We start from the raw sequence: 14958 nt of genomic DNA, 5'->3' as shown, positions 1-14958 counted from the left end.
AACCAAAATGGACATTCTATATTGCTATGAAAACAAATTATTCCATAGAGAAATATATCCTTCTTATTGAACATACACATAGCTGTTTTTACTTGGGTGAACTCTAGCTCGTGAGTTCTCCCTCATTTCTCAGTTATCCTGTGAAGAAATCTTTTCTCCTGCTTCCCTGAGGATTGGAAGAAGGCTGCAGTGAGTGGCAGAGCAAGGCTAGCGTGGAACATGAGTGGGTGAAGCATTAGTAAGACTCAGGAAGGGGTGGCTGTGGGACACAAGTGGAGAGGAGCCGCCCCACCCCCCAGCCCACCTGGTTGCACTCATTGGTGAGCTCACACTAACAGTGAGCGAAGCTTCACTTATTTATCACTGTGTAAGCATGTTGGCCGAACAGACCTGAGGTTGCAAGCTCAATGCACGAATGAACTCTTCTGTACTTCTTCAGTTAGCCTTGAGGTCCTCCCACTGAACACTGAACACGATCCTCCCACCGCTCTGTCTTTTCAATTTATTTTGTCAGATGGCTGTGTCCTTCACCCACTAGCTGAGATATCTCTTTCTGCCAGGAAACCTTCTTTTCCAGTGACCGAGTTGGACATCACATGCCTCCATGTTCCCACTGCCAAAAATTGAACCCAGGGCCTTCATATTAAGCTACAGTCCAGCCCTTTATTGTATTTTATTTTGAGATAGGATTTGTGAAGTCACTAAATTGCCCAAGCAGGGACTAACTTGAGATTCTCCACCTCAGGCTTCTGGAGAGCTCAGATTACAGGAGGCCCCACCACACCAGGCTCACAATTACTTTTAGAGTCTCAGTTCCAGAAAGTTAGGGGAGCTCAGCACCAACTTTACGTGCATATAGTCCCTTAAATTTACTTCTAAAACAATCTTGACATTATCTTTCCCCATATTTTTGCTATCTTCCTGCAATTCTGAGATCATTTAAGAATTAAGAGCAATTGTGTGTTCTCTTCCTGGTGTTTTTACTATCTTTTTCTTTATTTTTCTCTTAACAATATCCCTGCTGTTCTTTCCGGCAAATGAGTGCAGGAATATTTTTTTTTGCCTTCATCATCTGTTATCACAATATTTTTTTTCAAAAAGGAGTCATAATTCTCGCCTTTTCATGTAAGCGATCCTTTTGTTCTTTTGACCTGCTCTTTAAATTTTTCATTCATTCCAGGTTATAAACTCAACACATTTAAACTTCTGATTGATATGCTTATGAGTTCAATTGTTATGCAAAATCAAAGTTAACCATCTCTCCCTTAAGTTTAATACTGTATTACTACAGAGCTCCTGCGTGGTTCAGGATGAGCTGAGAGAAGCTTGGGTCGGTCTTAAGGGTTTTTCTTTCAGGAATTTCTCATTTAAATTAACCCTCTGTTCCTTGCTTTTTAAATCCTTAGACTCAGGCTAATCTTTCATTCCCTTGAAAGCATTATCTTTTGATTTCTGTTTATGAGCAATTATCAAGGAGAATTTTTTCTTTGGAAAGATATCAGAGGCAATGTCTGGGCTCCGAGAAGTTGTACTTCTGACCTTCCCGGTATCTGGGAATGTCCTGGGGATTACTCATTCCCGATCGTCCTTTATCTTCACTTTATTTTTGGTGTCTTGCATGATAAAGATATGCACATGTGGGATGAGATACATTGGCCACACCAGTTGTTATTGTTGTTTCAGCAGGCCATGTTTTTCCTCCTCAAATGGAAAAAAAACCAAAAAAACAAAAAACAAGCAATCAAAAGTTTAAAAACTTTAACTTCCCAACTATTTTCTGCAGGTCAGGGGTTAGAGCTGATTGCCCAAATGCACCCATGAAAGGAGAAGGAGAGAGCCCATTATTTGTTTACAGTAGCATTTCTAAATGACAAATTCAGCTCTGCAAGAACAGAACTGAATCTCTCTTGTGTCTGTAATCAGCAACAACAAAAAGAGTGCAAGGATTTCTTGTGCTGATTTTGTCCTGTAGTCCTGTTTTTGTTTTTGTTTTTTTTCTTCTCCATATTACTGGGGATCAAACTCAGGATCTTGTGCCTGTCAGGTAGACGTTTATACCCCTGAGCTGTATCCTTGGCTTTCTTGTGCTGATTCTGGAAATAAACTTAGTTAGTAGCCTCTGCCTTTCCTAAATTTCCCGGAGGACACTAGAGTAGAACCTTTGAATCTGGTTTCTTCCTGTGATGTTGGAACAGTGTATATAGCCTCAGGAATCCCTGTCAATTATTTGTGTCTTAAATGCTCTGATCAGACATATGAGAGTGACTCTTTAGGGGAATAAAATAAAACAGAAAAATGTGCTGAGAATAAAATTTAGCTCTTGCTTCCTGGAGTCTGTTTGTAATGAAAAACCGAGCATTTAGACAATTTTTTTGAATGTTATTCATTATGCGAGGTTAAATCCTTGTTAATCAGTAGTTCCACGAGACTATCACTCTTTGCGAAACTCCAACACACATTTGGTGAAAGAGAACTTGAGTGACTTTCAAGTCATCTAGACTTGCAGAACAATCACGGAGGACAAGTTTGCATTGGATTTTGCTTTGGAGTTGAGGCCTCCTTCAGGTTTTTTGGTTTTTGTTTTTCCTTTTTTTAGAACCAGGAATCAAAGTCAGGACTTCGTGCCTGCCAGGCAGGCGCTGTGCTGCTGAGCTGCAGCCCTAGGTGGTTTTGTTTTCCTTTCTTTTCTTTTAACTCTTGGAGCTCTTTTACCTAAGGAGAAAAACAAAATCTTTATTTAACAAGATTAATAATTTATAACTACAAAATCTTTGTAAAGCTATAGCATTATGCAAATATTAATTAGAAATCTTTTTTCACAGGCAAATTAATTTAATTTATCTATTTTTTTGTGGTACCGGGGATTGAACTCAGGACCTTGTGCTTTCCAGACAAATGCTTATTCTACTGAGCTATCTCCCCAGTCCCACAGACAAATTTTTAGTAAAAAAAATTTTTTTTGGACTAAGGACAGTAGTGCAAGAGAAAATATGGTTTCTACCAATTTTTTCTTCAGCTTGAAGTCTTGCCCCAACTTCAGACAGTTAGCAGAATGCTATTTTCCCATTTTTAGCATTGGTTTTCTCTCTTTATTCTAAAGACTTGATTCTTATTGCTTTCTTGTTGCTTGCTCTCTAAGACAGCGCTTGGGTTCTGAACTTGCTATGCGCGCATAGCATCATTATATACTTGATGTTCACTCAGATCTAGAAGGATTTCTAGTGGAAAGTAGTTGCATTTGCTTGTCTGTTCTCCACGAATATGATGATGATGGTGAATATGTTTCATTTTATTTGCCTGTATTCCTACTACTGGTAGGTTTTAAAACATTCAGAGCTTAAACGAGAATAATCTGATTTTACTTCAGGTAGTAGTTAGGTATTAAACTTATTATCTCCTTCAGTTAGTCAGCAGAATGATAATGAACCATGGACTCCAGTGAAAGTTAAACTATGACTATGGAAGTACGTGTGACTTCTCAGTGGCCACATGCAGTGATTTTAAAGTCTGAAAAGCCTAGAGTTACTCTGCTGGCACCAAATCCGTAGTAAAGTGACGTTACAGTAATGAGTCCAGTAACGAATAGCAAAGGCAGAAGCAGTAGTAAGGTAGTTTTAAAACACATAGATGGCTTTTATCTTCACTGAGGAGATACATAATTTTTTACTTATTTTTTTAAATGCCAACAAATTTACCTTGAGAATATATTTGTGTGCAAACACTGTTGTGTTAAAAGGACAGATGAAAATGCAGAGTTTTAGTGCTATCTGTTAGAACGTAGAACTGTAACATGGAAACATAATAGCACTGGAAAACAGACTTAGATTTCCTTTATCTTCTATCAGTCTTTAATTCGGTGGCTGTAGGGTCTGCGTGTGTGTGAAATAGGATTTTAAAACTCCTCTTTGAAGATCATAGCAAGGCAGCTAAAGTTTACTTGGCTCCCTTCTCCTTTCTTCTTTCTTCTCACATTATCTAAATTTAAAGAAAAGAAGGCTACCTTGTAGCTGGTTAAAGAAGTTTATAGGATTAATATCTACTCATCTCCAAGTCATAATAGCAAGGGAGAAGGAAAGCAGAGATAAAAGAGAAGATTTAAGTACAGCTCCATGAACCAAAATCTCCTCTAAAATGTGAAGATATTTTCTAATAGTTAAGTGTTCTGTGATAAGATGAACACAATTCTCTGAGTACTTCCCACAGGGAAAGCCTTTAGAACACAAAATGAAAATAGTACATATGAATTAGTACACTGTCTGAGATAAACAGATAATAGGGTTGATCAGGATTTAGATCTGGGTCTCCTAGTCCCGGGGTTTCCTGAACACTTAGATCTTATATTGGAAAATATACTGGGAAACTACTAATAATCAGTTTTAAGATTTAAAAATTGTTTTTAGAAAGTGTGTGGGGTGATATGGAAATAAACTATGGCAAGCAAACCAGCTGAATCAAATGTTGAAAGATATGTGTGAAATAGTCTATAGTTCTATAATCCCAAGGAGTCTAATTACATTTTCTGTAAGGCTATTCTAGGTGAGGATGAGAGAGAGAGAAAAGGAAAGGGAGTGAATCATGAGAGGGAAAGTCTATAAAAACAGAGATGAGGGGAAGATAAATAGCTTGGACCAGCTGAATTTCTCCTTAAGTGTTGTCACTTACTGTTATTTACTTAGAACCTTGTCTTCATGAGAACAGCAGTCTTTGAATGCTCAGAGATGTAATTTGTCAGCAAAGCAGGTTTGATGTAAATAGATAATGATTGTAAATCATACTTGTGCCAAAATATTCACCTCTCTGAAATTCCAGCTCCACTGGGCAGTCCACATTTCTGTTTGCTAAGCCTCATGCTCCCTTCAGCAGCATGTAGGTTTGCTAAGTCTGTCAACCCTCCACGTGAGTTCAAGGATGCTGTTCGCCTTGTTCTTCCACTCCATCCCTATCCATATATCTCTATCTTTTCTTTCCTGGAAGCTACTTAAAGCTGTCACCCCAACAATTGCTTCTGGGGTCCCCATGACACAACACGTTGTATGATCAGGGTGTGGCTCTTGATCTTCCCATGCTCACCTCCTGTGCTGTCATTCCCATGCTGTCATGTGGACATTAGCAGAGCTTCTCAGAGCTCTATGTACACTGCTAGCAGTTCCCACCCTCCTTGTCTAGTGGCTCATTTTCTGGAACACTGAGGGTCTAGTCTGCAGTTCCTGGCAGGACTGCAGGTGCCTCCCTCCTGTCCTGATGGCTTTCTTGCAAAGCAGCTACTGTCTAACAAACAATGACCCTGGGCTTGTCTCTGCTCTTTGTTCAAGATGTGCTCAGACTTGCATGAATAAACTCAGGCTTTTGATATTCCTATTCCTTCCTCTTCCCCTGAATTCCATATTCCTACCTTACAAGTTCCCTGTTAGGCTGTCATGCAGCTACAAAGCTAATCTGGTAACTTAAAGAATTGCAAAGGCTTGAAGCAGCCTTCCTTATTTGGTTATTGTTGCTCTGAAATCTTCTAGTAATAAAACACCCACTGGTATCTTAGTTATCAAATACTAATTATATTTTTGTGGGTTAAAAATGTGACTGTGAAAGAAATGTTGCTATGTTAACTACATACATCTCTTATAGATGGAGGATGCTTTGCCCTTTGTATTGCAATAACAATAACAGTTATCTTATATGCCGAGATGTGGCCAGTGCAGGGCATATGGGGTTATACCATCCTAGAGAGCATTGGAGAGTGATTAATTGAGCTGAGATCACCTGTGATTACTGGCAGATCCAATGGGAGGGATGATGAATTAACTTGCTGATCTTTTCCTTTCTCTCCTTGAACAAACTCCAATACTCATGGTTTGTCGACTGCTGACCTTTGAATGTACTGTTTGATGACTTGATATGAGAAGAATTTATAGTGTAGTCTTATGAAATACTAAGTTATAGCTCTCTAATGCTTTCTTTGCAAAGACAGCACATTCATTCAATCCTGTGCTGGGAGTAGAACAGAGTGATTTTTCTCCCAAGGCTCCAGTCAATCAATCTGCATCGCTAGTTTAGGATTCTGTTAACATGCTCAATTTGGAATTTTTTGTTAATACTAAGAGACAGAAACTGGTCTTCAAGCATGAGCTCTAATATTTTGCTCTTCTGTAACCAACAGCTGTATCTGCAAACCTGATACATATGGACCCCACTGCAGTTTCAGATACAATGACTGTGAGGGTGGCTCTAAAGAACTCTGTGTTCATGGTATCTGTGAGGATTTAGAACGACAGCAAACCGGAGTGGTGAGTTCCTTCCCTAAGGTGACTCATGGGAACATCAGTGGTTGGCTGCCTCTCCTGCAATGCTGAGTACAAACACATCAGTGGTTGGCTGCCTCTCCTGCAATGCTGAGTACAAACTCTCGAGCTACAGGTGTTGTCACTTCCTGCCCTAAGCAGGGAACAAACAAGGAGGGAAGATGAGATACACAGAAGAATGAACCCCAAGGTTAAGTGTGCATTATATAAAATAGTACCATTTTTATTCTTCCTGACTGGAACTCTCTTTGAGACATGACCTTCTCTTGGACTTGTGAGTTTCAACAGTGACAAGTCATGAAAGCATCAAAGGCTCTGTCTTGTCCACAACCTGCAATTTTGAGTTTGGAGTTTCCTGTGCCAGAGTACTGTGCACTCCACGGTGATTGCAGACTCCCTGGTGCCCCTCTGGGCTCCGGGTTCTCAGGACCTTGCCTCTCAACCCTCAAGGTTATCCATTTCTGGCTGATTCTGCTGTTCAGCAAAACTTCAGTTCTCTATTTTAAATTCTCTCTTGTTATTTTTTTTTCTATTCATAAGATAGAAAATCATCCATTCTAATGGTAGAGTGGACAGTAGGGTAGAGGGGCTGTCGGAGGGGAAAGAGAGACTTTCAGAAGGAAACCAGCAATTGATTTTCCTAAGTTGGTGCCTTCGTGGGTGTTTTCCCCTCTAAAAACATAGCAGGCTGAGCTGATTCACTTTAATTATATTGGCTGGCAGCTCTCTGTTGCTGTTGCTTTTTCCTTGGTATCTTTGGGATAAATTATAGGATTCTTTTAGTCCAAAAAAAAAATGTTTTCTTTTTTCATTGTCTAGCCTAAATGAGATAGAAAGAAGGGAAGAGCCTCTCAATTTGCCTGATGGAACTGAATGTTAGGAAATAAATAGTTCAGGGCTTGGTGAACCTTTTCAAGGCTTTGCTTGCTCCTTCACTTGATTGCCTTCATTTACATTGTTGTTACCCTACCAGCACAATTACACCTGCATCTGCGAAGCTGGGTGGACATCCTCACCAGGCAACCCTGCCTGCACGGTGGATCAAGATGAGTGCAGTCTCCCATCCTCTTGTTCAGCACTTGTACAATGTTTCAACACTCCAGGCTCTTTCTACTGTGGGCCCTGTCCAAAAGGTACATTCTCAGGGTGTGTGCCAGGCAGGCAAGATGCCAGAACCAATTTCCTTCTACTACTGAGATAAGAGGAATAACATTCAGGGGTGTTTGAACCTGGTTATATGTCCTATTTCCCTGACATCTGGCCAATATCATCTTTCTGCTATAACAGCTCCACAGTGGAACTGGGAGACTTGTCTAAAACTGCTGGAGTCAAAGTATGGGACAGGATTAGCCATATAGTTTGCAAAGCCTAACTGTGTATTGCTATGGCTATCAACTGACTAGAATTGTAGTGAAGAACTATGTACTCTAGAATTGCCTTTCATGTTAACCAGAGGCTTGAGAATTTGGATAAATCTTTGACCAGTTTGTGTTTCTCCTACAGTTGAGTTCTCACCTACGTGTGTCCTCTGAGATCTTAGTAGCCTTGCTATGAATTGGGATACCCAACTCAATCACAGTCCCACCATTAGCATTTTCATTTGCTCATACAAACACATAGAAACATAGGAAGTTTTCAAGTAACTCTTTCTCCAAGTTGGGAGCATGACCCCAGCTCTTCATTTTATTCTAAACATTTGTTATCTTCAATTAAAATATGTATGAGATAATTCTTTCGATGTGCATGTGCTGATGGATGACAAGCAGGGGTATGAGGTACTAAGATTATTTTTAGTATTCAGTGCTATAGATGAGTATAAGGCATTAATCTGTGTCCCTTTAGGCCATTAATGATTTTTTTCCTATTAAGCCATAGCACAGTAGACATCTTTTTATCTACATTTTAATATGCTCTTAGTTTTGCATCATAGAATAAGTTTTGAACATCAAATTGGCCATCAATAATCATATATTTTAAAAATTGTTAATAACTACTGCTGGATCTCATTCCAAATTGGTGGTATTACTACAACATCCTACTAACTATATAAAAGTATCCCAATTGCCTACTACGGCATCAGAATATTTTTAAGAATTTAAAATAATTTTTGCCAATATGTCAGTGTGTCTTATCTTAATCTGGAGCTTTTTATTAGGGCAGGTGTTTTACATGTTTTGATCATTTGTATTTTTTTCCTTTGTTGACTTGTTTATAGAGCTGACCTATCAAATCTTGCTGCTTTTCTAGGATGGCAAGGAAATGGGTATGTTTGTGAAGACATCAATGAATGTGAGATAAATAATGGTGGCTGTTCCATGACTCCGCTTGTTACGTGTATAAACACACCTGGATCTTTTACCTGTGAAGACTGTCCACCAGGTATTTTTGGCAGATTTCCTGATGTCATTATTCACAAAAACATACCTCTGAAAACAATCTTATATTCCATTTTAAATATAATTTTATCTAAGGAAAGAAACTGACTACAACAAACTGTTTCAGTTGGCTTGAACATTCAAGACACTTTAGTATAGTGATAGCATAAGAAACTAAGTACACCATAATGTTAGTACAAAGAAGTCATTGCAAACCGTGAAACTGCCACTGAGATAATGTAGGATTGAGAAAGTTTTCTGGGTTCATATCAGGTCTACTGTACTTTTGTTCCCACATATAATCTATTAAATGGTATATTCATGTTTAACATGCAAGTTTTACTAAAAACAGGCACATATATACAAACTAACAAGTTTCCTTTTTCTTTTGGAAAGAAGTCATTACTGCTATTCTAGAAGGTAAATTGAATTAATATTTAAGGAATTCAGAGAGTTCTAAAAGATAGCAGAAACCTTGTAAGTTATAATGACATGAAGCAATAGTACTTGGACTTCTATAATAGTTTACCTTTAAGAATATTGGAATCATGGAAATTAAGAGATGTCAACTTTAGTGTCGACCCTCTTGGTCAGTATGTTTATACATTTTCTTACTAGGCACAAGCCAGAGCATTATTTATGATGTCAGCTTGCTAACTCTTGTTGCTCCTGCTTTCAAGTATCAATTTTACTTGTTCATGACATGGTATTTTCTTGCACCTGTTGTCTTGTTACAAGCATCTCTGGTTGGTCTACCTCATGATACCAGATTCTCAGATTGGTGTTGGCTTCCTCGCATATTCCCGACACTATTTTTCACTCCCCTGCCTTTTCTGCCCAGGGTACGAAGGTGATGGGAAAGTGTGCACTGCCGTAGACATCTGCTCCATCAACAATGGAGGCTGCCACCCGCACGCAACGTGCCTCTCATCTCAAGGTAACGCCTCACCGCTCTCTTTCGCCTGAGGTATTTTATTTCAACACTTGAAAGCAATTCAGGATTTCACAAATGAAATCTTCTGTCCTCAAAATTATTGCTTTAATCATCAAACCAAAAATTAATTCGTATTATAAAACTATATACTTGTTTTTTTAATGCAACAAGCTATGCTCTTTAGCAATCTGCCCTAATTTAACAATTATTTCCTAAAGTAATTATGCCAACCACTTAATTCTGGCATATATTCCAAACAGGAAGGAGAAACGGAGGAGGAAGGGAATACTATATCACTGTGAGAACTCTTCCAACTCTATGCCATCGGGTAGAATTGAGCCACCTGGCCAAATCAAATGGAAAGGGAAAAGCACAAAGTATAGTCTGTTTTTCAGACATCATGAATGCACTGGAATAAGGAGGTTGCTACTAGACAAGGGGAAAATGGATCTAGAATCATCCAATGTCTACAGCATTGCTTAAAAATGGAGTGACTTCCTACAATTTAGCTCAACATTTTTCTGAGAAATGTTGACTCATCGTATACTTACCATCAGTTTATGAATATATATACATATATATATATATACATATTTACCTTGGATGATAGATTATATTTCATCTCAGTCCATTCTATAGACAAAAATTAGTTTGTCCTTATCTTAACCTAACATTTTTCATTAAGTTTTTACCAGCTAGCTGTTTTTCTGTTTCTTTATAGCCTTTGCTCATTTGCTTTCCTATGGAATATAAAATTTCATCATATCTAAAGATATTATCACATTATCTATTTTATGTTTTACAAATACTTTTTTCAGGACACTTTGCTGTTCTCTTAATTTCATAGTGATATTTTTATCTTTAAAGTTTCCCATTTTATGTAGTAGAAAAACTTTTAATATTACTCCCTTTAGAATCACATTTAAGGATGCCTTTTGTACTGAGCTCTTTAAACACAGGCAAGTGTATATTTATTTATATATTTTATTTCCATGAGGATTTTTAATCTTTCTAGAATTTATTGTTTATTTTAGGCATCAAACTATTAGCTTGATAATTTTGTCCAAATGGATGGCACTAACTTCCTTTATTCAGTAATTTATCTCATTTCTTGCTATTTCAAAATAATACTTTATTTTTTTCTAACTTGTCTTATAAATGCAGACAATAGCCAAATATAAATGAGTCTGTAGATATATACCTATATGGGCATAGGATACACATATACATATGACTAAATAACTTACTGAATAATTAACAGTATACTGAAATGATTAGGAGCATGATTTCTTGGGAGAAGACCTGCCATTCTCTCTTGGCTCCTCCACACTCTGATTTAGTGTCCTTGGTTAGGACCCCTCATCTCTGTGCTTCAGTTCTTTACCTGTGAAATGAATAATAGCAGCTAACTCATAGGATTCTTGAGAGGATTAAATGATCCCGAGTATATAAAATGCTGCTTTGCATACATCTTAGAAATAAAAGGAACTTTTTCACATAGAAGACATTGTAAATGGCATGACATAGCCCTGTATGTACTCTCAAGTTGACCTTCTTTACTGCAAACTGTAAAATACTATACAGATTTTTTTTAAGTATGGAAGAAAATTCTGGAGATCCCAGTTCCTCTTATCCCATATCCAGCTACTGTCTCATGTACATCAAAACCAACAATGGTTATCAATTCATGAATAAGAGAGATTCAACTACTTCAAATTATTTTTCCCAGCCCACTTGGATTGCTATTGCCTTACCTTTTAACATGGTGATGAAGGGCCCATAAAAGGTATGGGGATATTTTGGTGCTGACATTTTTTGATGTTTGTACTTGTTTATGTTCTTGTGTTATCTACAATCTGCAGTATCACTACCTTTTAAAGCCTTCAGTTCATTTTGTGATGGCCAATCTGACTAAAACTGACACTATCCAAACTGTGTGTCCTCAGCATTGAGAACACATGAATGTACCTTCAGTCCTGAGTGACGTGCTGTGGAAAACCACACAGGCTCTCTGGGCACCTCCGCATTCCAGCTGACTCTGGTCAAGGCGATTTGTCTGTGCTCTGCCTTCATCAGTAAAAGTGTAGACAGGAGTAAGAGAGGAGTAAATCAGTCATAGTCTACACAGTGCTTGCAGCAGATCCTATCGCCATGACAACCCGCTCATCTGCCAATAACCCCTCCATGAGCTCCATCCTTACTCCCTGGATGTATCTTTCACCTGTACATAGCTCAGGACCACCTGATATGAGAGATGGAAGCACTAGTGTCATGTATAGGTAAAGTATTAGACAGGCTTAATGGCTTTCTTACTTTTAAATATGGAAAAAAAGATTTTGATATTTTCTTCTCATACTTTTTCTTGGCTATCTTGGGTAAAAAATGTTGAATTATTATTCAGAGAAGAGACCAGAGCCTGAGTTTAGTTACTGTCTCTGAGTTGAGGAGGATGCTTATAGTTACACCTCCCATTTTCATTTCTGAACAGGTTCCTTACCTCTCTGCACCTGTCTGCTGGGATACACTGGAAATGGTTATGGACCAAATGGATGTGTGCAACTCGGAAACATTTGCTTAAGTCACCCCTGCTTACATGGACAATGCATAGTGAGTCCTTTGTTTTTCTTGGGGAGACTGAATACATTAGAGTAATTCTTAGTTTCACTTTTCTATGAAATACATTTTATATGATTCATGAGTGTTAAGATAATGATTCAAACTTAAGATAAGACATACACAGCTCTAAGATAAAAAGGTACATGATAGCTTTAGCTCCCAAGAAAAAAATCAATAAGCTAATATTTTATCTTCAAACACATAAGACTACTTATACTGAACAATTATCATTTAAAAATTACAAGTTGGACTACTGTAGGATGACTCAACTCTTTAATGTGACTTCCTGCTGGGGTTGATCCCAGTAATGTCTGGCCATTTGTTTCACCATTTTACACATTTGTTTTCACCCCAGGAAATGGTCTCTGGCTATCTTTGTCAGTGTGATGCAGGATGGGCTGGTGTCAACTGTACAGAAAACATCAATGAGTGCTTGAGCAATCCCTGTCTGAATGGGGGGACTTGTGTTGATGGAATTAATGCTTTCAGTTGCGAATGCACAAGTTCGTGGACTGGATCTCACTGTCAGACTCCCCAGCAAGGTACAGTCAGCATTTCCACAGATGCCCACAGTTTAGAACTGTCACTCTTCAGTGAAGCCTTCTGCAGGTTGCCTTACTGAGCTTACTTTCTTTCAGAGCTCACTGTTGGACGGGTGCAGGATGCATAAAATAGATATTTACAAATCTCAAGCCAGAAGAATTTTTCTTCAAGCAGATTAAATCAGTATCTTCTTTGATTGTGTCCTTTTAAAATCTAAACTATGCTAAGGTATTTCTAAGGGAACATTTTCTGTGTAGTGGCCAAGTTCCCTAGAATACCACGTGTAATCACGGCACTCTTGCCCCGGAATATGCACTGGTTCATTACTGCCTGTTACATACCCACCACTCTATCCACGTAACCTGATCTCTCACTAGTTCCCTAGACATGCTCATTCAAGCCAGATGTTTTTCTTTGGCCACTTGATCCTTTGTACCATCGTATTTCTTCTCTCTTATTTGTGATGTTTCTTCCCACAACCCTACCCAAATTCCTTCCTAATTTTCCATCCAGATGTGCCTGTTCCTTAGGAGTACTTAACATTCAATCCCACCCCTCACTTATTATTCCTGATTCAAAATCTATACATTTCTTAAAATATTACTGTGTGTTTAAAATAAACCCATGATAAACCATGTGAACAATATAAAAACATGCCACCTGGTCTCCATTTATTATCTTCTTACCCTTACTTGAGGAGAAAAGATTAACACAGAAAAGCAAGTAGGATGCAAGAACTAAAGTTAAGCAGTAAACCATTTGGAGTTAAGTTTCCTAGAGTCGTGGAGAATGGAAACCAAAGAAAATAACAGCCAATGGATGAGATATTAACTAGACTTTGAGGTGGGATTTGATGCACTATCACTAGAAAAGCGGATGAGCAAGAGGAGAAGTGAGAGATTGAGATTAGTTTGCCTAACTTCTTCCATTAATGGGTCTCTGAAAAGCATGGTTCATCATGGTTTCCTTTGCAGTGTGTGGAGGGTCCCTCTCAGAGATGAACGGAAGCATCAGTTACATAATCTCTGATGTTGTTTATCTTCAAAATGTTAACTGCTTCTGGATTATCCGAACTGAAGAGGGAAAGGTAAGTGTACTAACTCCTTCCCAAACACACATTTTATTTATATGTTTGAGTGTGCAGTTTGCATATATATTGTATAAATATGTTTAGTGACTATAATTAAGTACTTACTAAGTGCCAGGCTTCAGCTTAGACATTTGGTCTATTCTTCTTAAACTTCATAATCTTTTAAGTAAGTAATATTATCTTCACTTTATGCATAAAATAATGAAAAAGAAGATAGATTATATACAGTTTTTTTTTTAAAGTAGTTAGCATGTAATTGGAATAGTTAAAAAGTTGATTCCAAAGTCCGTGCTTGGTCCAGTAATGAAGAATTCTCTACACCTTGGTTGGGCAGCCATAAGCCGGCGGTTAACTGGTAAGGTTGCTTTGTTACTGAAATCATATTGCTAAAAGAAGATCATCTTCACATCATGTCAGCTATTATACAGCAATGGAGACTGGTACCGGGCTGGATTGCTCAGCACTTGTTCTCCGTGTGCCAGGTACTATGTTCTGGACTTCACGTGCATCACTGCATTTTTAAGCCTCATAACTGTAAAGGTAGGAGTTGTTATTCTCATTTCACATATGCAGAAGCAGCCTTGAGAAGCGAAGAAGTTTGCCAGGTGCATGAGCTAGGCTCGGCCCCAGGCCACTTGACTCCAAAGCCAGTGACTGAACCGCTACATAAATACTCATAAAATTTAATCTGAGCCCAAAGACTTTAATCACTTAGATTTTCTGAGTATTTGTTTTCCAGCAACTCCTGGGCTCTAAAATGCAGGGGTCTGTATGAAAAGATAAGATTTTCTCCTGAAATCCTATTAACTTTTCCCAGCAAACTACTATTACAGCAGATATTGTGCAAGGTCAGAAAACATTATTTTCCCTTGAGGAGAAGGGCATTTGGGGGCCTGGTAACCCACAATAGAGTAAATTCCAAAAGAATTTCCCGGTGGGTATGTTAGGTGAATTTGCTTCCTTCCTTCCATTTAGTTTTCATGAATTCTGTTTCCTGACATTGAAATATTTTTTTAAAGAAAAAAATTCTTATGTGAAAACTCTGAAAATGTTTATTATTAATTTATAAGAAGACTCATCTGATTTTTCTTAATTATATCTTCT

At 38.1% G+C, this 14958-nt stretch overlaps 1 protein-coding gene across 1 annotated transcript in view; it reads left to right on the top strand.

Moving 5' to 3' along the window:
- The window catches only part of Cubn (cubilin), a 301005-nt gene that overhangs the window by 5650 nt on the left and 280397 nt on the right, over positions 1-14958 (top strand). Inside the window, exons 7-13 of the mRNA XM_023705447.1 lie at positions 6155-6281; positions 7270-7429; positions 8544-8675; positions 9513-9608; positions 12094-12212; positions 12577-12763; positions 13739-13851. Coding sequence (XP_023561215.1) covers positions 6155-6281; positions 7270-7429; positions 8544-8675; positions 9513-9608; positions 12094-12212; positions 12577-12763; positions 13739-13851 — 934 coding nt within the window. The remainder of the gene's footprint in view (positions 1-6154; positions 6282-7269; positions 7430-8543; positions 8676-9512; positions 9609-12093; positions 12213-12576; positions 12764-13738; positions 13852-14958) is intronic.

Source organism: Octodon degus, unplaced genomic scaffold (assembly GCF_000260255.1).
Source record: "Octodon degus isolate 3935 unplaced genomic scaffold, OctDeg1.0 scaffold00220, whole genome shotgun sequence".
Classification (NCBI taxonomy): Eukaryota; Metazoa; Chordata; class Mammalia; order Rodentia; family Octodontidae; genus Octodon; species Octodon degus.
The sequence above is the reverse complement of the archived record's forward strand: the minus strand, read 5'-3'. Positions and strand labels throughout refer to the sequence as shown.